General features: G+C 46.2%; 1 protein-coding gene across 1 annotated transcript in view; it reads left to right on the forward strand.

Moving 5' to 3' along the window:
• The first annotated feature begins 21,160 nt into the window (after positions 1–21,160).
• LOC130018086 (fibrous sheath-interacting protein 2-like) overlaps positions 21,161–23,024 on the forward strand; it is a 62,213-nt gene continuing 60,349 nt past the window's right edge. Inside the window, exons 1-2 of the mRNA XM_056108940.1 lie at positions 21,161–21,270; positions 21,674–21,799. Coding sequence (XP_055964915.1) covers positions 21,172–21,270; positions 21,674–21,799 — 225 coding nt within the window. The 5' untranslated portion in view covers positions 21,161–21,171. The remainder of the gene's footprint in view (positions 21,271–21,673; positions 21,800–23,024) is intronic.

Genomic DNA, 23,024 nt, shown 5'->3' on the forward strand with positions numbered 1-23,024 from the left:
TGTTCAATAGTGCCCTGTTTAATTTCCAGGTGTTTGATTTAGTTTTCTGTTTTTATGTGTGATTTACTTCTAATTTCAGCGCATTATGGTCTGAGAAGATTGTTGATACAATCTCTACCTTCTTAATTTTATGGAGGCATGTTTTGTGGCTCAGCATGTGGTCTATCTTGGAGAATGTTCCATGTACGCTTGAGAAGAATGTGTATTCAGCTTTTTGTAGATGAAGTGTCCTGTATATATCTACTAAGCCCCTTTCTTCCATTGTTTCCCTCAAATGAAGTATGTCCTTGCTAACCTTGATTCTGGTTGATCTATCAAGAGGTGACAAAGCAGTGTTGAAGTCTCCCACTAGTATTGTGTTGCTATTGATGTATTTTTCCAAATCTATGAGTAGTTGTTTTAAGTACTTTCCTGGTATCTCATTAGGTGCACATACATTTATTATTGTATGTTCTTCCTGTTGTACAGATCCTTTGATCAATAAGAAATGGCCTTCGCTGTCTCTTATGACCTTCCTCACTCTGAAATCGATGTGGTCTGATATAAGGATGGCTACCCCAGCTTTTTTATGGGAGCTGTTTGCCTGTAGGATTGTTTTCCAGCCTTTGACTCTGAGTCTGTGTTTGCTTTGACTATTGAGATGCGTTTCTTGCAGGTAGCAGAATGTTGGGTTCAATTTTCTAATCCATCCTGCCAATCTATGTCTTTTAATTGGTGTGTTTAGCCCATTGACATTGAGAGAGATTATTGTTATGGGATTTTGTCCCATTGTTCTGTTTAAATTTGGTGTATTTGAGGGGCCTTTCTTGCCTTAAAGTAGTCCATTTAGTTGTTCTTGTAACCATGGTTTTGAGTCTATGAAGTTCCTGAGCTGTTGTTTGTCTGTGAAACTGTGTGTTGATCCTTCTATTATGAATGAGAGTCTTGCTGGGAAAAGTATTTTTGGGGAGGCATTTATTTCATTGAGTTTTTTTACTATGTCCCACCACTGTTTTCGGGTCATGAGGGTTTCATCAGAAAAATCAGCTGTGAATTTTAAGGATGCTCCTTTGTAAGAGATTTCTTTCTTCGATTTTGCTGCTTTCAGAATTTTGTCTCTGTCTAAGGTTTTGGTCATTTTGATCAGAATGTGTCTTGGGGTATTTTTTTTCGGATTTCTTCTAGCTGGTACCCTTCGGGCCTCCTGAATGTGGTCACAAGTTTTCTTCAGCTCTGGAAATGTTGTAGCAATGATGTCTTTGACAGTTTCTTCTTCATCGAGGTTTTCTTCCTGTACCTCTGGGACTCCAATAATTCTTATGTTACCCCTCTTGGCTTCATCACGATCTTCTCTTGCCATCTGTTCCCGAATTGTGAGTCTCTTTTCCATTTTCTGCTCTTTTCTGGAGAGTCTCTGAACTTCATCTTGGAGCTCACTGATTCTGTTCTCAGCCGCTCTTACTCTGCTGCTGAGGCCTTCCACTGAGCTTTTCAATTCGCCTACGAGATTTTTCAGGTCTGACATTTCTGATTGCATTTTCCTCATTTCTGCCTTCAGATCCTCTTGTCTTCTATTGGCATTGTTTTCCATTGTTTCTTTTAATTCCCTAAGCATCCTAAGTAGCTCCCTTCTGAATTCCTTGTCAGAGAGGTTGTCTAACACTACAGTACTGTTGATGTCATCTGGGCTAGACTCTTCAATATGAAAGTTTGGTGGGCTTTTGCGTTGCTTTACCATTGTGAGAGGTGTGGTTTAGTCCTTCACGTTCACTGTTACTATTCTGCTTGATAAGCAGTGTGATTTAAGATAGGCTTATGAGTTATTGGCTACAGTGTTTCTAGTGGCTGAGCTAAAATAGAGAAGTTTCCATCTAAGAAGGTAGCTTATGGTTCCTATGGCATATGTAGTGGGAAAATATTTCATGGCCGCGTTAGCGGCCACGGCTCCGGAAAGAGTCCCTGGCACTGGGCGAGGAGTTGGGAACGTTTCCTGTTTGGAATTGGAGCCGTTCAGCTTTGCTGCCCAGAGCTGGGCCTCTGTGCCCGTCCCACGCAGATCAGGGGTTGAAAACCGGCTTTCTAGGGGCTGGTTCTAGCTGCGCGTGCCCAGAGAGGGACCAGGCCCTTGGGGGCGGGCTGTACCTGTTGGAATTGGAGCCGTTCAGCTTTGCTGCCCAGAGCTGGGCCTCTTTGCCCGTCCCAAGCAGATCAGGGGTTGAAAACCGGCTTTCTAGGGGCTGGTTCTAGCTGCAAGTGCCCAGAGAGGGACCCAGGCCCTTGGGGGCGGGCTGTACCTGTTGGAATTGGAGCCGTTCAGCTTTGCTGCCCAGAGCTCGGCCTCTGTGCCCGTCCCACACAGACCAGGGGTTGAAAACCGGCTTTCTAGGGGCTGTTTCTAGCTGCGCGTGCCCAGAGAGGGACCCAGGCCCTTGGGGGCGGGCTGTACCTGTTGGAATTGTAGCCGTTCAGCTTTGTTGCCCAGAGCTGGGCCTCTGTGCCCGTCCCACCGACTTCATCTTTTCTAACAGCTACATAGTACTCCATTGTGTAGATGTACCAAAGTTTCTTTAACCAGTCATCTGTTCGTGGGCACTCAGGTTTCTTCCAGTTTCTGGCTATTGTAAAGAGTGCTGCAATGAACAAACAAGTGCAGATGTCACTTCGACTATACATTTTTGCCTCTCTGGGATATATTCCCAGGAGTGGTATTGCTGGGTCAAATGGGAGCTCAATTTCTAATTTTTTGAGAATCGTCCATACTGTTTTCCAGAAGGGCTGAACCACTGGACATTCCCACCAACTGTGAAGGAGTGTCCCTTTCTCTCCACATCCACGCCAGCATCGGTTGCTTTTGTTCTTTTGAATGTGGGCCAGTCTCTGAGGTGGGAGATGGTATCTCATTGTGCTTTTGATCTGCATCTCTCTGATGATTAATGATGTAGAGCATTTTCTCATGTGCTTTTTTGCCATTCGGATTTCTTCTTTGAGAAAGTTTCTGTTCATTTCATTGCCCCATTTTTGGATGGGGTTGGATGTTTTCTTCTTGTGGAGCTTAACCAGTATTTTGTATATCCTGGATATCAACCCCTTGTCAGATGTGTATTCGGCGAATATCCTTTCCCATTCTGTAGACTGTCTTTGTACTTTGGTCACTGTTTCTTTGGAGGTGCAGAAGCTTCTTAGTTTAAGATAGTCCCATTTATCTATCTCTGTTTTCACTTGCTTGGCCAGTGGCATGGCATCTTTGAAGATACCATTAGCTTCAATATCATGGAGGGTTTTGCCAACTTTATCTTCAATGTACCTTCTGGTTTCTGGTCTGATGTTGAGGTCTTTAATCCATTTTGATCTTACTTTTGTACATGGTGTTAGGCAGAGATCTGAGCCTATTTTTTTGCATGTAGCCGTCCAATGATGCCAACACAATTTATTAAAGAGGCTTTCCTTACTCCACTTCACATTACTTGCACCTTTATCAAAGATTAGATGATCATATGATTGAGGGGAGATGTCAGTGTATTCAACCCTGTTCCACTTCTTGTCAATATGACCTACGTCCTGTACTATGCTCTCCTGCATTTTCATCTCTATAATCCACTCTTCCACCTATCACCCTCCTCTCTTCTTTCCCCTCTCCTCAATTCTACTCTGCTTTGCTCTGTTCTCCTCTCCTCTCAAGTTCTCTCTTCACCTCACCTCTCCTCTCCTCTCTTCAGTTTTCCTCTTTTTTCTCTCCTCTAATGCTCTTATGAGTAGCATATTTTCTAGTACACTTATATCTCCTCTCCACTCTTACCCTCTCCCCTCATGTCACTTCAAGTCTGCTCAGGTCTCTCCAGTCCTCTCTTCTCTCACTCCGCTATACTGTCGTCTCCTCTCCTCTCCTCTCCTCTCCTCTCCTCTCCTCTCCTCTCCTCTCCTCTCCTCTCCTCTCCTCTCCTCTCCTCTCCTCTCCTCTCCTCTCCTCTCCTCTTCTCTTTTTCTCTCTGTTTCTCTCATCTCTAGTATATTTTCTCTTCTCCATTTATCTACACTCCAGTTCTTATCCTCGTTTCACTGCAAGTCAGCTCTGGTCTCCCCAATACTCTCTTCTCTCATTATTCTATCCTGTCCTCTCCTCACCTCTCCTCTCCTCTCCTCTCCTCTCCTCTCCTCTCCTCTCCTCTCCTCTCCTCTCCTTTCCTCTCTTCTCCTTTCTTCTCCTTTTCTCTCTATGGTTCTCACCTCTAGTATATTTTCTCCTCTCCATTTATCTCCTCTCCAATCTTAACCTCTCCTCTCGTTTCATTGCAAGTCAGCTCTGGTATCTCCAATACACTCTTCTCTTATTCTCCTCTCCTCTCCTCTCCTCTCCTCTCCTCTCCTCTCCTCTCCTCTCCTCTCCTCTCCTCTCCTCTCCTCTCCTCTCCTCTCCCCTCCCCTCCCCTCCCCTCCTCTCCCCTCCCCTCCCCTCCCCTCCCCTCCTCTCCTCTCCTCTCCTCTTTTCTTCTATTTTTCTCTCTATTTTCTCATCTCTAGTATATTTTCTCCTTTCCATTTATCTCCTTTCCACTCTTATCCTCTCCTCTCGTTTCATTGAAAGTCAGCTCTGATCTCTCCAGTTCTCTCTTCTATCATTTTTCTATCCCGTCGACTCCTCTCCTCTCCTCTCCTCTCCTCTTCTCTCCTCTCCTCTCCTCTCCTCTCCTCTCCTCTCCTCTCCTCTCCTCTCCTCTCCTCTCCTCTCCTCTCCTCTCCTCTCCTCTCCTCTCCTCTTTCCTCCTCGGCTCTCCTTTTCTGTCCTCTGCTCCCATTTCCTTTCTTCTCACCTCTCCTCTGCTAACCTCTCTCACTCCTCTTTTCTATCCTCACATTCATATCATTTACTCTCCTCACCCAAACTCTCTTATCTTCATACACCTTTTTACTTCTTCTTCAAAACATCTTCATATGACGTTGTTCCTCTACTCAGCTCTCCTCAATTTTCATCTATATTCTCAAGTCATCTTACTCCTCTCCTCTGCTCCCCTCTCCTCTCCTCTCCTCTCCTCTCCTCTCCTCTCCTCTCCTCTCCTCTCCTCTCCTCTCGTCACCTCTCCGCTCCTCTCCTCTCGTCTCCTGTCCTGTCCTGAACTCTCCTATCTTCTCCTCTCCTCTCCTCTCCTCTCCTCTCCTCTCCTCTCCTCTCCTCTCCTCTCCTCTCCTCCCCTCTCCTCTCCTCTCCTCTCCTCTCCTCTCCCCTCCTCTCCTTTCTTCTCCTCTGGTCGACTCTTGTCTCCTTTCCTATCTTCTCGTCTCCTCTCCTCTCCTCTCGTCTCCTGTCCTGTTCTCTCCTCTCCTCTCCTCTCCTCTAGGATAGGAGAAGAGATGAGAAGATAGGACAGTAGAGGAGAGGAGGGGAGAGGTGAAAAGAGGAGAGAAGTGAAGAGGATAGGAGAACAGAACAGAGCAGTTTAGAATTGAGGAGAGGGGAAAGAGGAGAGGAGGATGATATTTTGCAGAGTGGACAGTAGAGATAAGATTTGAGGATTGCAGAGTACAGGATTGAGGTCATTATGTAAATCAGTGGAGAGGGAGAAAAACGAGTGATGAAGGTGGGAGTGTTGGGGAGTGGAGAGGACATGGAGTGAAGGGGAGGAAAGAAGTAGAGCAGAGAATGATGTGAATTGAGGAGAGGGGAGAGAAGAGAAAAAAGATGAGGGGAGCAGAGAGGGGAGGAGAGAAGAAGAGAGGCTAGCAGAGGAGAGGAGAGGAGAAGAGTGGAGTTCAGAAGAGAGGATAGGAGAAGAGAGGAGATGAGAGGAAATTAGAGGAGATAAGAGGAGAGTAAAGGAGAGCAGAGTAGTGGACATTAGAGGAGAGGAGAGAAGAGGAAAGCAAAGAGAGGAGAGGAGAGCATAAGAGGAGGAGAGCAGAGTAGGAGAAGAGCAGAGTAGGAGGAGAGGAGGAGGACTGGAGAATAGAGAGATAAAATAGTTGGGTGAAGATGGGAGTGTTGTGGAAAGGAAGGCAATGAAAGTGAAGTGGAGGAGGGAAGAAGAGGAGAGAGTTGAGGTGATGGGAGGGGAGAAGAGAGTAGAGAATTGGAGAAGATAGGGGAGGTTAGGAGAGAAGAGGAGAGTAGAGGAGAGTGGAAGGCAGGAGACGAGAGGAGAGGAATGGAGAGGGGAGAAGAGGAGAGGAGCGGAGAAGAGAGGAGAAGAGATGAGTGTAGAGGAGAGTAGATTAGAGAAGAGCAGAACAGAAGAGAGGAGAGGAAAGGAGAGGAGAGGAGAGGAGAGGAGAGCAGAGGAGAGGGGAGGAGAGGAGTGGAATAGAGAGGAGAGGAGAGGAGAGGAGTGGAGATGACAGGAGAGGAGCGGAGAGGAGAAAAGAAATAAGGAGAGGAAACGATATGAGAGGAAAGGAGAGGATAGGAGAGGAAACGAAGGAGAGGAGAGGATAGTAGAGGATACGAGGCGGAGAATAAAATAAGAATAAAAATAAAAGAGCAGAGTAGGACATAGGATGAAGACTGGAGAATGGAGAGGTAAAGTGAGAGCAGAGTAGAGGAAGGAGGTCATATAGAGATGAACTGGAGATGGAGAGACAAGTTGGATGAAGTCGGGAGAGTTGTGGAAAGGAATGCAGATGATAGCAAAGGGTGGGAGGGAAGAAGAGGAGAGAGTTGAAATGATGGTCTGGGAGATGAGAGGAGATCTGAGGAGAGGAGAGGAGATCCGAGGAGAGGAGAGGAGATCCGAGGAGAGGAGAGGAGATCCGAGGAGAGGAGAGGGGAGGAGAGGAGACAACAGTATAGAGGAATTAGAGAAGAGAAGACTGGAGAGACCAGAGCTGACTTGAATTGAAACAAAAGGAGAGGGTAAGAGTGGAGAGGAATGGGAATGCCGATTGGTTCAACCCTTTTGTAAAGCAGAATGGACGACTCTCAAAAAATTAGAAATTGAGCTCCCATTTTACCCAGCAATACCACTCCTTGGAATATACCCGTAGAGGCTAAAAAGTATAGTCGAAGTGACATCTGCACTTATTTGTTTATTGCAGCACTGTTTACAATAGCTAGAACATGGAATAAACCTGAGTGCCCGAGAACGGATGACTGGTTAAAGAAACTTTGGTACATCTACACAATGGAGTTCTGCGGGGGGCCCCGCCAGACCACTCTCCGGCCCGCGGAGATGGCCCTAGGATCCATAGGTGTAGGGAAGGACTGATCAAATGAACACAAGACAGAAGAGACAGAATGCAGCTTAAACACAAAGAGAAAAAGGGACAGACTTTATTGAGGGAGGTGGGGGTATATATTAGTGAGGCAGCTACACAAAGAGTCGTGCCCAAATGTGGTTAGGAAAGTGACAGAGTCTATAAATTTTACCTAACATACATTACAAAGCTTATACTAAGTTAATCATTGTCAGTTACAGCCATGACAATTGTTTTCTCGGGATAATCATACATAGGACAGACTTTACCTGCCAAAGGTCACGTAGGTGAGGATTACCATACCACAGGCTTCACCTGCTGAGGTTCACGTAGGTCAGGATTACCATACCACAGGCTTTACCTGCTGAGGGTCACGTAGGTCAGGATAGCCATACCTAGCACAGGCACGTAGGCTCTTGGTCAGTTAAAGGGCCAACTTCCCACAGAGTACTATGTAGCAGTTAGAAAAAATGAAGTCATGAAATTTACATACAAGTGGTACTACATGGAAAATATTATGGTAAGTGAAATGAGTCAGAAAGAGAGGGATAGACATAGAAATATTGCATTCATCTGGGTAACATAAAGTAACAAAATAAGAGACTAACACCAGAGAACAGCTGTGATAAATACCAGGTTGTTCACTCCATGTCTTAGAGGCCAGCCGCACATTCTAGGGGTAAAGGCAGCTCAGATAGAGAAGGGAGCACCAAATAAAGTGTGCTGGGAAAATCTGCCCAGGATAGGAGATGCTTGCTAAAAGTAGTCTATGGACAGAACATGATTGCCACCCAATGTCTCTTCTGCAGACCACAGCACCCAAACGGAGAGATAGAACAAAAGGGAGTGCCCTGACACAGAGGCAGGGAGGGATGGGGGATTGGGGGTGGGTGAGAGGGGTACTGGGATTGGTTGGGGTGGAGAATGGGCACTGATGGTGGGATGAGTACTCGATTATTGTATAACTGAAACCCAAGCACAACAACTTGTAAGTCTACAACAGTACCTCATTATTTTTCACTAATAAAAAATATAAAAGAGAGGAGAGGAGATAAAAGGGGAGAAGAAAATATACTAGAGATGAGAGCAATAGAGGACACAAAAAGAGAGGAGAGGAGAGGAGAGGAGAGGAGTGTTGAGTAGAGGAGAGGTGAGGAGAGGAGAGAAGTGGAGAGGAGAGTAGAACATAGCAGAGCAGAGTAGAATTCAGGAAAGGGGAAAGAGGAGAGGAAGATTATAGGTGGAAGAGTAGATAATAGAAATGAAAATGGAGGATATCATACTACAGGATGGAGGTCATATGGAAAAGCAGTGAAGTGGTAGAGAAACGGGAGATGAATTAGGGAATGGAGAGCACATGAGAGTTAAGGGGCAGAGAGAAGTAGAGAAGTGAGTGAGGTGAAATGAGGACAGGAGAGAGAAGGAAGAGTAGACAAGGGGAGCAGAGGGGAGAGAAGAGAAAAAGAGAGGCGAGCAGAGGAGAGGATAGGAGTGGAGAAGAGAGGAGAGTAGAGGAAAGGAGAGGAGAGGAGAGGAGAGGAGAGGAGAGGAGAGGAGAGGAGAGTAAAGGAGAGGAGAGGAGAGCATACGCGGAGGAGTGTAGAGTAGTAGAAGTGCATAGTAGGAAGAGCAGAGGAGGACTGGAAATTAGATAGGTAAAGTGAGAAGAACAGGTTAGTGGAAGGACGTCATATGGAGATGGACTGGAGATTGAGATAAAAGATGGATGAAAATGGGATAGTTGTGGGAAGGAAGGCATATGAGAGTGAAGGGGAGGAGGTAAGAAGAGGAGAGAGTGGACGTGATGGAAGTGGAGAGGAGATGAGAGGAGAAGAGAGGAAATGAGAAGAGAAGAGACGAGAAGAGAGCAAAGGAGAGGAGAGGAGAGCTTACGAGGCGGAGAGCAGAGTAGCAGAAGAGCAGAGTAGGAGGAGAGTAGGAGGACTGGAGAATAGACAGGTAAATTGCGGAGAGCAGGTTAGTGGAATAATGTCATATGGAAATGGACTGGAGATGGAGAGAACAGTTGGATGAAGAAAGGAGAGTTGTGTAATGGAAGGCAGATGAGAGTGAAGGGGAGAAGAGAAGAAGAAGAGGGAGTGGAGGTGATGAGAGGAAAGAGAAGAGGAGAGCAGAATAGAGAGGAACCGAGTGAAGAGATGCAGAGAAGAGTGGAGACGTCAGTGAATGCAGAAGAGAGAAGAGGAGAGGACAGGGGAGGAAAGGAGACGAGAGGAGGCAAGTGCTTAGAAGAGAGAAGAGGAGAGGAGTACAAAAATGAAAAGCGGGGAGAGCATAGTAGAAGAGTGAGTTTATAGTGAGATGGAGTGGAGAGGGAATGTATAGGTGGATGAAGATGGGAGAGTTGTGGATCGAGTACAGATGAGAATATGGGGACTGGAGAAGTAGACAAGAGGAGCAGGGAAGGTGAGAGGTGAGAGGATAGGAGAAGAGAGGAGAGGAGAGGAGAGGAGAGGAGAGGAGAGGAGAGGAGAGGAGAGGAGAGGAGAGGAGAGGAGGGGAGGGGAGGGGAGGGGAGGGGAGGGGAGAGTAGGGGAGAGGAGAGTAGTGGAGAAGAGAGGAACGTAGCAGAGTGGAGAAGGGAGGAAAGGAGAGGGGAGGGGAGCGGAGGGTAGGGGAGGAGAGGAGAGGAGAGGAGAGGAGAGGAGAGGAGAGGAGAGGAGAGGAGAGGGGAGAGGATAGGAGAGGAGATGAGAGGAGAGGAGAGGATAGGAGAGGAGAAAGTGTAGGAGAGGTGACTAGAGGAGAGGAAATGAGAGGATAGCAAAGGAGAGGCGAGTAGAGCATACAAGAAGGAGAGTAGAGTCGGAGAAGATCAGAGTAGGAAGAGCAGAGGAGGACTGGATAATATAGAGCTAAAGTGAGGCGATCAGGGTAGTGGAAGGACGTCATATGCAGATGGATTGCAGTTGGAGATCAAAGTTGAATGAAGATGGAGAGTTGGGGAAAGGAAGGCAGAAGAGAGTGAAGTGTAGTAGGGAAGAAGAGGCGAGAGTGGACGTGATGAAAGGGGAGAGGAGAGGAGAGGAGAGGAGAGGAGAGGAGAGGAGAGGAGAGGAGAGGAGAGGAGAGGAGAGGAGAGGAGAGGAGAGGAGAGGAGGGTAAAGTAGAGGAGAGGAGAGGAGGGTAAAGTAGAGGAGAGGAGATGAGAGGAAACGAGAAGTGTGGAGAGGACAGTAAACGGAGAGGGACACAAGAAATAGATGAGGAAGATGGATAATGGATAAGTTGGAGAGGAGAGTTGAGGAAAGGGAACAGTTTTGGAGATTAGATAATGGAGAGTAGAGGAACGTTGAGGAGTGAGGAGAGGAGAGTAGAGGAGAAATGTGAAAAGAGAGGAATAGAGAGACCAGAGTAGACTTGAAGGGAAACGAGAGGATATAGTAAGAGTGGAGAGGAGATAAAAGGAGAGATGAAAGGTTACTAGATATAAGAGGAATAGAGGAGTGAAAAACAGGAGAGTAGAAAAGAGAAGAGGAGAGGAGAGGACAGGGTTAGAGACGAGAGGAGAGGAGAGAAATGGAGAGGAGAACATAGTTGTGCAGAGGAGAACAAAGGAGAGGGGGAAAAGGAGAGGAGGAGGATAGATGTTGGATGGGATAATAGAGATGAAAATGGAGGAGAGTAGAGTACAGGATGTAGGTCATATGGAAAAGCAGTGGAGAGGGAGAGAAAAGAGAGGTGAAAATGGGAGAGTTGGGAAGTGGAGATCACATGAGAGTGAAGGGGAGGTGAGAAGTAGAGCAGAGAGTGAGGTGAACTAAAGAGAGCGAAGAGGAGGGAAGAGCAGACGAGGGGAGCAGAGAGGAAAGGAGAGGAGAGGGGAGGAGAGGAGAGGAGAGGAGAAGATAAGAGCCTAGAGGATGCGAAGATTCTCAACAAAATTCTAGCAGATAGAATTCAACTACTCATCAAAAAGATTATACATCATGACCAAGTGGGATTCATACCGGGGATTCAAGGATGGTTTGACACTCAGAAATCAATCAACATAATCTATCATATGAACAAAACAAAAGATAAAAATCACACGATCATATCAATAGATGCAGAGAAAGTATTTGATAAGATCCAGCACCGCTTATGATGTAAACCCTTGCGAAAATGGGGATAGAGGGGACTTTCCTCAATATAGTTAAAGCCTTCTACCACAAGACTACAGCAAGCATCATCCTCAATGGGGAAAAACTGAGAGCCATTCCCCTAAGTTCAGGGACGAGACAAGGATGCTCACTCTCTCCACTGCTGTTCAATATAGTACTGGAAGTACTTGCAATAGCGATTAGGAAAGAAAAATATATTAAGGGTATCCAGGTAGGAAAGGAAGAAATCAAGCTCTCACTATTCGCAGATGATATGATACTATCCTTATAGAACCCTAAAACCTCTACCAAGAAACACCTAGAAAGAATAGACCTGTATAGTAAAGTAGCAGGCTATAAAATCAATACCCAAAAGTCCATGGCATTCCTAAATGCAAATAGTGAAAGAGAATAAAATGACATGAAGAAAACAATCCCGTTAACAATTGTGCCCCAGAAAGTCAAATACCTAGGAATCAACTTAACTAACGAAGTAGAGGACCTGTACAAAGAAAATTGCCAAATGCTACTTCAGGAAATAAAAGAGGACGCGAGGAAATGGAAAAATATCCCCTGTTCATGGATCGGGAGAATCAACATTGTCAAAATGGCAATACTTCCAAAAGCACTGTAAAAATTCAACACAATTCCTATTACGATACCTATGACATTCTTCAAAGAAGTGGAGCAAACACTCCTGAAATTTATATGGAACAATAAGCCCACGTGAATAGCTAAAGCAATTCTGGGGGAAAAGAAAATTGGAGGAATCAACCTCCATAACTTCAAACTCTACTACAAACCAGTAATAATTAAAACAGCATGGTACTGGAACAAAGGCAGTGCTGTAGATCAATGAAACAGGGTTGAATATACCGACACCTGCCCTTAAGCATATGATCATCTCATTTTTTATAAGGGGCCAAGAAAAGTAAAGTAGAGCAAGAAAAGCCTCTTTAACAAATTCTGGTGGCAAAACTGGACATCTACATGCAAAAAAGTGGGCTCAGATCTCTGCCTAACCCCATGTACAAAAGTAAGATCAAAGTGGATTAAAGACCTCAATATTAGACTGGAATCCATAAGGTACATTGAAGACAAAGTTGGCAAAACCCTCCATGACATTGAAGTTAATAGTATCTTCAAAGATGTCACACCACTGGCCAAACAAGTGAAAACAGAGATAGACAAATGTGACTATCTTAAGTATCTTCTGCACCTCAAAAGAAACAGTGACCAAAATACAAAGACAGTCTACAGAATGAGAAAGGATATTTGCCGAATACACATCTGACAACGGACTGATATCAAGGGTATACAAAGCACTGGTTGAACTCCACAAGAAGAAAACATCGAACCCCATCAAAAATGGGGTGATGAGGTCCTCTTTAAATGTTTGGAAAAATTTTCTAGTGAATCCATCTGGACCTGGGCTTTTGTTTTTGGGAAGAGTTTTGATTACAGTCTCAATTTCTTTGATGTTAATAGGTGGAAATGCAGACTGGTTAAACCTTTTAGGAAAACAGTATGGACGACTCTTAAAAAATTAGAAATTGAGCTCCCATTTGACCCAGCAATACCACTACTGGGAATATATCCCAGAGATGCTAAAAAGTATAGTCGAAGTGACATCTGCACTTGTTTGTTCATTTTAAACACTCTTTACAATAGCTAGAATCTGGAAAAAAACTGAGTGCCTGAGAACAAATGACTGGTTAAAAAATCTTTGGTACATCTACACAATGGAGTACTATGTAGCTGTTAGAAAACAATGAAGTTATGAAATTTACATACAAGTGGTACTACATGGAAAATATCATGCTAAGTGAAATGAGTCATAAAGAGAGGGACAGACATAGAAAAATTGCACTCATCTGGGGAACATCAAGTAACAAAATAAGAGACAAACACCACAGAACAGCTGTGATAAATACCAGGTTGTTCACTCCATGGTGTCGAGGCCAGCTGCACACTCTAGGGATAAAGGCAGCTCAGACAGAGAAGGGAGCACCAAATAAAGGGTGCTGGGAATATCTTCCCAGGATGGAAGATGCATGCTGAACATAGACTATAGACCAAACATGATTGCTACCCAATGCCTCTTCTGCAAATCACAGCACCCAAAAGGAGAGAGAGAGCAAAAGGGAGTGCCCTGCCACAGAGGTAGGGTGGGATCAGGGGTGGGGGTGGGTGGGAGGGATACTGGGATTGGTGAGGGTGGAGAATGGGCACTGGTGGTGGGATGGGTACTCGTTCATTGTATAACTGAAACCCAAGCACAACAACTTGTAAGTCTACAACTGTACCTAATGGTGTTTCACTAATAAAAAAATTAAAAAATAAAGAAAGAAAATACGATTGATGTTCTAAAAAATATTGGTAAGAGGAGGAAAAAATCAAATCATTATAACAACCACATAAATTAAAATTCATACAAAAAACTGAATAAAATATTTGAGAGTACCTATCAAGTAAATGAAGCAGCTTTGAGGATAGATGCTCAGAAAATAATTTCTTACTTTTTGGGGCTTTGGACCACATGTAGTGATGTTCAGAGCTTACTTCTGGCTCTGTGCTCAAGGATCACAACTGGCGGTGCTTGGAGGACCATATGCAGTGGTGGAGATGGTATCATGGTTGACCACGTGCAAAGCAGCACCAAAATCCCTTTTCTATTCCTCTGACCCCCAAGAAGGAATTCTATTAAGTGCCTGTAAGTAAAGTAAGTAAAGGCCCTCCCGTTGATCATCGATTTGCTCGAGCGGGCCCAGTAACGTCTCCATTGGAGACTTTGTTGTTACTGTGTCTGGCATATCGAATACTCTCGGTAGCTTGCCGGGCTCTCCGAGAGGGGCGGAGGAATCGAACTCGGGTCGGCCATGTTGGCCGCTTGTAAGGCGAACGCCCTACCCGCTGTGCTATTAAGTGCCTGAAAGACAGTAAGTTTAGTTCCTAAGCTAAACATACCTTGAGAACCAATAAATGAATAAACGAATAAAAATTTTAAAAATGGCGAGACGAAATGAACAGAAACTTTCTCAAAGAAGAAATCCGAATGGCTAAAAGGCACATGAGAAAATGCTCCACATCATTAATCATCAGGGAGATGCAGATCAAAACAACAATGAGATATTATTTCACACCACAGAGACTGGCCCACATCCACAACAACAAAAGCAACCGGTGATGTGCAGCTAGCCTGATCCCCTAGAACAGCCGGTTTTCCCCTGGATCTGCGCGGGACTGGGAACTGAGGCCCATCTCGCAGAAACAGAGTTGAACGGCGCCGGGTACTCTCCTCATTCAAACAGGTACTGCTGGCGCCCAAGGCCAGGGACTCTTTTTGGGCATGCGCAGCTAGCCTGATCCCCTAGAACAGCCGTTTTCCCTCCTGGATCTGTGCAGTATGGGGAACCGAGGCCCTTCTCCCAGAAACAAAGCTGAACGACTCCGGGCACTCTCCTCATTCGAACAGGTACTGCCCAGTGCCCAGCGCCAGGAGCCCTTTCTGGAGCCGTGGCCGTGAATTATTCTTCCACTACATATCCCATAGGAACCATAAGTTACTCTCTTAGATGGAACCTTCCCTAGGTTAGCTCAACCACTAGAAACACATTAGCCAATAACTCGTTAAGCCTATCTCAACTCACTCTGCATATCAAGCAGAATATAACAGTGAACAGGAATCAGCTTAACTAAGGAAGTAAAAGACCTATGCAAAGAAAACTACAAAACGCTTCTTCAGGAAATAAAAGAGGAAATGAGGAAATGGAAAGATATCCACTGCTCATGGGTCGGGAGACTTAACATTGTCAAAATGGCAATACTTCCCAAAGCGTTGTACAAATTCAATGCAATGCCTATAAGGATACCCATGACATTCTTCAAAAAATAGAGCAAACACTCCTGAAAGTCATATGGAACATTAAGCCCTCATGAATAGCTAAAGCAATTCTTGGGAAAAATAAAATGGGAGGAATCAACCTCCCTAACCTAAAACTCTACTACAAAGCAGTAATAATTAAAACAGCATGGTACTGGAACAAAGGCAGAGTTGCAGACCAATGGAACAGGGTTGAATACACTGACATCTCCCCTCAATCATATGATCATCTAATCTTTGATAAAGGTGCAAGAAATATGAAGTGGAGTACTGAAAGCCTCTTTAACAAATGGTGCTGGCAAAATTGGACAGCTACATGCAAAAAAAATGGGCTCAGAACTCTTCCTAACACCATGTACAAAAGTAAGATCAATATGGATTAAAGACCTCAACATCAGACCAGAAACCATAAGGTACATTGAAGACAAAGTTGGCAAAACCCTCCATGACGTTGAAGCTAATGGTGTCTTCAAAGAATGAAGAGCAGAGGACAGGATTGTGTCTATGGTGAAATGGCGAGATAGGTGAGATATGGGAGAAGTAGATTGGAGAGGCAGGGTATGAGAAAGCAGGGGAGAAATGGAAGGGGAGAAGAGAGAGTGAATGGGAGAAATTGGAGAGGAGAGGAAAGGAGAAGAGAGGAGAGGAAAGAGAGAGGAAAGGGAGAGGGAGAACAGAGAGAGTAAAGGAATATGGAGAATAGAAAATGGGGAGGAAGAAATGAGACGGATGGAGAGGAGAGGAGTGGATGGAGTTGAGAGAGATTGTGAGGATAGGGGAGAAAAGGGAGATGGATATTGGAGAGAAAGAAAGATGAGAAGACAGGGGAGGGAATTGAAGGGGAGAGGAGAGAGGAAGGGAGAGGAGAGGAGAGTAAGTAGAGGAGAGAAAATGAGAGGAGAGGAGAGGAGAGGAGAGGAGAGGAGAGGAGAGGAGAGGAGAGGAGAGGAGAGGGGAGGGGAGGGGAGGAGAGGGGAGGGGAGGAGAGGAGCGGAGAGGAGATGAGTGTAGAGAAGAGGATAGGAGAGGAGAGTAGAAGGATAGAGGAGAAAAGATATAAAAGGGAGGAGAGTAGAGAATAGGAGTGAGGTGATAGGGAGATGATGAGGAGAGGGCGAGAATAGGGGGATGGAGAGGGGAGAGTTGGGGAGAGGAGAGGAGAACAGAGGAGATGAGAATAGAGATGAGAAGGGAGGAGACCAGAAGAGTGAAAAGGAGAAGAGAATATTATGAGAAGGAAGTAGAGCAGAGGGGTGGAGAGGAGAGGTGAATACATTTGAGAAGTGAGGAAAACGTAGGAGACAAGGGGTTTGAGAGTAAGTGCCTGAGCAGAGGTCGATAAAAGAGAGGTGGTGATGGGACAATCAGGAAGAGGAGTTGACAGGCGAGTAGAGTGCAGGGGAGGGCAGTACACAGGAAAGGAGAGGAGGGGAGAGGTGAGGAGAAGATGCGAAGAGAGAGGAGAGGAGAGCAGAGGAGAGGAGATAAGAGGAGAGGAGAATAGAGATAAAAGGGAGGAGAGCAGAGAAGAGGCGGGAGGTGATAGGGAGATGGCAGCAGAGGGAGAGAAATGGGGGATGGAGAGGGAAGAGTTGGGGAGAGGAGATCAGAGTGGAGGGGAGAGTAGAGGAGAAGAGAATATAGATGAGAAGAAAGGAGAGCCGAGGAGAGGAGAGTAGAGGAGTAGAGAGTAGTATGAGAAAGGAGTAGAGCAGAGAAGAGGAGAGATGAGGAGAAGAGAATAGAGATGAGAAGTGAGGAGAACATAGGAGACGAGGGGTTTTACACGAAGTGCCTGAGCAGAGGGCGAGGAAAGGGAGATGGTGATGGGAGAGTCAGGATGAGGAGATGAGAGGCTAGTGTAGTGGATGGGAGGGCAGAGTAGAGGAAAGGAGAGGATGGAACAGGTGAGGAGAGGAGGCTAAGGGAGAGGAGAGGAGAGCAGAGGAAAGGAGAGGAAAGGAGAGGAGAGCAGAGGAGAGGACAGGAAAGGAGAGGAGAATAGAGATCGGAAGGGAGGACAGTAGAGAAGAGGAGAGAAAAGGTGAAGATAATAGATATGAAAAGGGTGGAGAGCAGACCAGAGGAGAAAAGAGGAAAGGAGAATAGCGATGAGAATGGAGGAGAGAAGATGAGCTTAGGTATTTGAAAAGGTGATGGAGACTAGAAGGAGAGAAAAGGGAGATGGTAATGTTAGAGTCAAGAGGAGGTGATAAGAGGCTAAGGGAGTGGAGGTGAGGTGAGAGGAGAGGAGAGGAGAGGAGAGGAGAGGAGAGGAGAGGAGAGGAGAGAAAGGGAAAGGAGGGGAGGAAAATAGAGATGAAAAATGAGTAGAACAGATAATAAGATGGAGGTGATAGAGATGGAGAGTTGAGTGAGAGAAGCGACGGATGGAGATGGGAGAGTTAGGGAAAGGAGAGTATATGGGAGTGGAGGGGAGGGGAGAGGAGAGGAGAGAGTAGATGTAAGGGTAGAGGAGAGGAGAGAGTTGAGAGGGATTTGGAGAAGAGAGGGAGAGAAATTTGTAATGGAGATATGAGAGTCAGGACGAGGAGATGAAATGGGAGGGGAGTTGAGAGGAGAGTAGGGCAGAAGAGAGGAGAGGAGAGGAGAGGAGAAGAGAGAAGATAAGAGGAGAATAGAGATAACATGGAGTAGAGCATAGAAGAGGAGTGTGGTTATCGTAAGATGAAGAGGAGAGGGAGAGAAAAGGGGGATGGAGATGGGAGAGTTGGGAAGAGGAGATGATATCAGAGAGGAGGAGAAGGGAAAGAAGAGGAGAGGAGTGTTTAGAGAGGGAGATCAAGAGAAGAGGAAGAGAAAAGGGAGATGGAGATGGGAGAATCAGGAAGAAGAGCTGAAAGGGGAGCGGAGGGGAGATTCTGGGAAAGGAGAGGAGGTGGGGAGAGGAGAGGTAAGGAGAGGAATGGAGAGTAGATGAGAGGGGAATAGATATGAGTAGGGAGGACATCCGAGGAGAGGAGAGAAGTGGATAGAGATGAGAAGAGAGGAGAGCAGAGGAGAGAAGAGAGCAGAACAGAGATGAGAAGTGAGGAGAACCTAGGAGATGAGTGGGTTGAGAGGGATTGCGTGAGGAGAGGGCAAGAAAAGGGAGATGGTATTGAGAGAGTAAGGAAGAGGAGATGAGAGGTGAGTGGAGTTGAGGGGAGGGCACAGTAGAGGAAAGAAGAGGATAGAAGAGTTCAGGAGAGGAGGGGAGGGGAAGGGGGAGGAGAGGAGAGGAGAGGAAAGGAGAGGAGAGGAGAAGAGAAGAGAGGAGAGAAGAGAATAGAGATGAGAAGAAAGGAGAGCCTAGGAGAGTAGAGTAGAGGAGAAGAGAATAGTATGAGAAGGGAGTAGAGCAGAGGAGAGGAGAGACAAGGAGAAGAGAATAGAGATGAGAAGTGAGAACATAGGAGATGAGGGGTTTGACAGGGAGTGCCTGAGCAGAGGGTGAGAAAAAGGAGATGGTGATGGGAGAGTCAGGAAGAGGAGATGAGAGGCTAGTGGAGTGGAGTGGAGGGCACAGTAGAGGAAAGGAGAGGATGGGAGAGGTGAGGAGAGGGGGCAAAGGGAGAGGAGAGGAGACCAGAGGAGAGGAAAGGAAAGGCGAGGAAAATGGAGATGTGAAGGGAGGACAGCAGAGGATTGGAGCAAAAAGGTGAAGATAATAGATATGAGAAGGGAGGAGAGCAGACCAGAGGAGAAAATTGGAAAGGAGAATAGAGATGAGAATGGAGGAGAGAAGATGAGCTTAGGTAGTTGAAAAGGTGGTGGAGACTAGAGGCAGAGTAAAGGGAGATGGTGATGTGAGAGTCAAGAAGAGGTGATGAGAGGCGAAGGGAGTGGAGAGAAGAGGAGAGGAGAGGGGAGGAGAGGAGAGGAGAGGAGGGGAGAGGAGAGGCGGGGAGGAGAATATAGATGAAAAAGGACAACAGAGAATAGAATGGAGGTAATAGAGATGGATAGGAGAGGGAGAGAAGAGCCGGATGGATATGGGAGATTTAGGGGTAGGAACGTATGTGGGAGTGGAGGGAAGGGGAGAGGAGAGTAGAGATTAGAGGTAAGGGTAGAGGAGAGAAGAGAGGGAATAGAAATCTGTGGTTGAGTTGTGAGAGTCAGGAACAGGAGATGAAATGGGAGGGGAGTTGAGAAGAGAGTAGGGCAGAAGAGAGGAGAGGAGAGACGAAGAGGCAAGAGGAGAGGAGAATAGAGATAAAAGTGAGTATAGCAGAGAAGAGGAGTGAGGTGATAGGGAGATGGAGAGATGAGGAGTGAAAAGGGGGATGGAGATGGGAGAATTAGGGAGAGGAGAGGATATCAGAGTGGAGGGGAGGGGGGAGAATAGGAGAGGAGGGAGTTGAGAGGGAGATGGAGAGGAGAGGGAGAGAAAAGGGAGATGGAGATGGGAGAGTCAGAAAGGAGAGTTGAGAGGGGAGCGGAGGGGACGGCCAGGGAAAGGAAAAGAGGGGAGGGGAGAGGAGGGGAGAGGAGAGGAGAGGAGAGGGGAATAGATATGAGTAGGGAGGACATCTGAGGTGAGGAGAGAAGAGGAGAAGAGAATAGAGATGAGAAGGGAGGAGAGCAGAGAGAAGAGAGGAGAACAGAGATGAAAAGTGAGGAGAACCTAGGAGATGAGGGAGTTGAGAGGGAGTGTGTGAGAATAGGGTGAGAAAATAGGTGAGAAAATAGAGAGATGGTGGTGGGAGAGTCAGGAAAAGAGATGAGTTGCGAGTGGAGGGGAGTGTAGAGGAAAGGAGAGGAGAGGAGAGTTCAGGAGAAGAGAAGAAGGGAGAGAAGAGGCGAGGAGAGAAGAGAGGAGAGGAGAATGGATTTAAAATCGGAGAACAGAGTAGAGGAGGGGGGTGATAGAGAGATGGAGAGGAGAGAAAAGCTGGATGGAGATGGGAGAGTTAGGGAGAGGTGAGGAGAGGAGAGTGGAGGGGAGGGGAGAGGAGAGGAGAGAGAAAAGGAAAGGGAGGGGAGAGGAGAAAAGAGGAGGCAGTTTTGAGGTAGATGGAGGAAAGTGGGAGAGAAAATGGAAATGGAGATGGATGAGTTAGGAAGAGATGAAATGGGACGGGAGGTGAGAGCAGACGAGGGGAGAGGAGAGGAGTATAGAGATGAAAAGCGGAGAGCAGAGAAGAGGAGGGAGGTGATAGGGAGATGGAGAAGAGTGGAAGAGAAAAAGGGGATGGAGATAGGAGAGTTGGGGAGAGGAGAGGAGTGTAGTGGAGGGGAGAGGAGAGGAGAGAGTGGAGGGGTGTTGTGAGGAGAGGAGAGAATAGGAGGGTGTTCACAGGGTGATGCAGAGGAGAGGGAGAAAAAAGGGAGATGGAGATTGGAGTGTTGGGGAGAGGAGAGGTGAGTGGAGTGGAGGGGAGGGGAGAGGAGAGTAGAGGAAGGGAGAGGGGAAAGTAGAGAAACTGGTGTGATTTTAGAAACGGAAGTGGGATGAAGTTTTAGTGTCCATTAAGGGGGTATATGTGCAAAGGGAGTTTTTTTAAACAGCAGTGTAAACGACTATTTGTGAATGTGTGCTGCACAGATTAACAGCGCTTGTGGACCCAGCAAGAATGAGAGGAGTTAGAGACAGCCAGTAACCGGCAATGCCTGAAAGGTCCTGGTTTAGTTCAATGAGAGGTGTTGGTTTCAGAGAAAAATGCAATCCCAATTGTGCCCCCGCCTTGCATCCCCTCTGCATCCCTTCCTCAGCTCTGAGCACAAGAGAGGTCTAAGTCACGAGACTGAGGGGCAGGGGCGGGGTGGGGGGACGCAGCGGGGCTGGTCAGGTGAATTTGGCTGGGAACAACGTCAGCGGAAAATATTAGAATTCCAGTCCGGAATGTGGGGTACGACATAGTGAGGGGTGCGGCCCCATCGAGCCAGTCTCCCTGAGTGACAGGGTCAGAGTCGCTCAGACCTTGGCTGGCGGTAGCGGCAGAAAGTTGCTGAGTGGAGGGCGGACGCGGCAAAGGGCTTTAAGCCTCAGCCCCCGGTCCCCGGGGGGCTGACGGCGGCCCGATGGAGCCGCCTCCTGGCCACAGTAAAAAGGTGGAAGCCTCGGCCAAGGAGCTCGCCGGTAGGAAGCCGAAGGTGAAAAAGAAAGGCGAAGACAGCGCCGTGAGTAGCCGCGGCGGGCCCTGTAGCCCCCGCTCGTCCCTGGTCCCCGGCAGGATCAGGTGGAGGGGCGGAGGAAGCTAGCGAGGCCCGGCTCGGCCCCAGGGAGGGGAAGGGGCGGGCCTTGGGGGTTAACTTCCGGGTCGCAGGTCTGGAGGCTACCGTGGCCCGGGCTGCCGCTAGGCCGGCCCCTTGGGGTGGGCCCCGGAGGCCCGGGCGGAAGGGCGGGCGCGCAGGCGCGCCAGAGCAAGAGGGAACACCTTCCGGGGTAGCGGCCCGGCGGCTTCTTTTGAATCGTTCCCTTTGGGTCTCTTTGGGCGCTGTATTAGCCCGCGGCAGTGTTAGGGGATTGGTCCAAACGAAGTCGTTTGAGAAACGAAATAGACTTCCCAATTATGCCCGACAGAAATCGAAAAAGAAAGCGGTTCCAGAGATTGGACCCACCCACCTGCTGGACCTTCCTTTGGGGGTTAAATTGCCCGTTTTTCCCGGGACCCGCAATGTATTCTATACAACCAATTTATGTGAAAAGGTAAAGTGTCTTGGTAGGACTGAAATCGTCTTAAAGCTTGCTGTTAAATGTGAAACTGTGTTTGTGGATGAGTCCTAGACTTAGTATCACCCCAGTTGTGCGTTCTGTATTAGAATTTTCTTTGGCCGTGTTCTGTAAGACGTCAGTTAAGGGACTGATTCATGGTGGCACGCCCTCCCCCTCCCTCGCTTCCGCTTTGGGGCCCAGCGTAGCGGAAGTGCCGGACTGTGGCTTAGAACTTGCTTTGATCACAATGTAAAAGAAGTTCCCTGGCGGTTTCCGTAGGCCTTCCTCTTCCGGAAGCTCGGGCGCCATGATGATGACTTAGAGGCCCCTTGGCATTATTGATGTGTGTCTAATACACATGATATTTTAAGTTTCGTTTCTGGAAGCAGTACTTTGCTTTTGAAAGCAGTCTGTTCTGCTAAATGTATTTCATCCGAGTTCCGTTTGCCAAAGCTTAGCTTGCTAAAAGATGCTCAAAACTTTTTTTCACTATTAGTAATATGATAGCTATTGTAGTAATTGCATATATTATATAGTAATCGCAGCCATCTATATGTCATTTCTATACCCTTCCTCTGTCGTTCGCTTGTTAGCTATTGCTTATTTCCGGTCTTAGCTAATTATTGTAAGTCCTCCTAGACTTTATTATATTGCTTTCCCCCCATAACAAAGTCAGAAGACTGGGATGTTTCTTTGTGTTTTAGCTGGTCTCAGGGAAATAAGATTCTAATTTTAAACCTCCGGTATTTGTTCTTTTCGTTTTAAAAATAATGTTAAGGGCCGAAGCGATTATACAGAGGGTAGGGTTATTGCACGTGAATTTTAAAAGTTTTAATAATTCTATTTTTTAAATATTTTATCTTAAATATAAATTTAAATTCTTTTTAATTCAACATAATTATGATTATGAATTTTAATATTTTTTTAAAATTTAAACAATTTTAAATTATTTTAAATTTAAAACAATTTTATTTAAATTATATGTCAAATATTTTAATAACAATAATCTTATAATTATAACTATTTAATAATTTTATTTTAAAATAGTTTTAAAATAAATGTAAAATGATACTAAATATTTTATATTAAATTTAAAAAATAATTTGTATTTGAATTATTTTAAATTAAAAATTAATATTCTAAATTTTATTTTTGAATTATTTAAAATCAAATTATTTAAAGTTGCAAATTTAAAATAAAACTAAAATTATTTTAAATT

This window comes from Sorex fumeus, unplaced genomic scaffold, assembly GCF_029834395.1.
Source record: "Sorex fumeus unplaced genomic scaffold, SorFum_2.1 ptg000236l, whole genome shotgun sequence".
In the NCBI taxonomy this organism is placed as follows: domain Eukaryota; kingdom Metazoa; phylum Chordata; class Mammalia; order Eulipotyphla; family Soricidae; genus Sorex; species Sorex fumeus.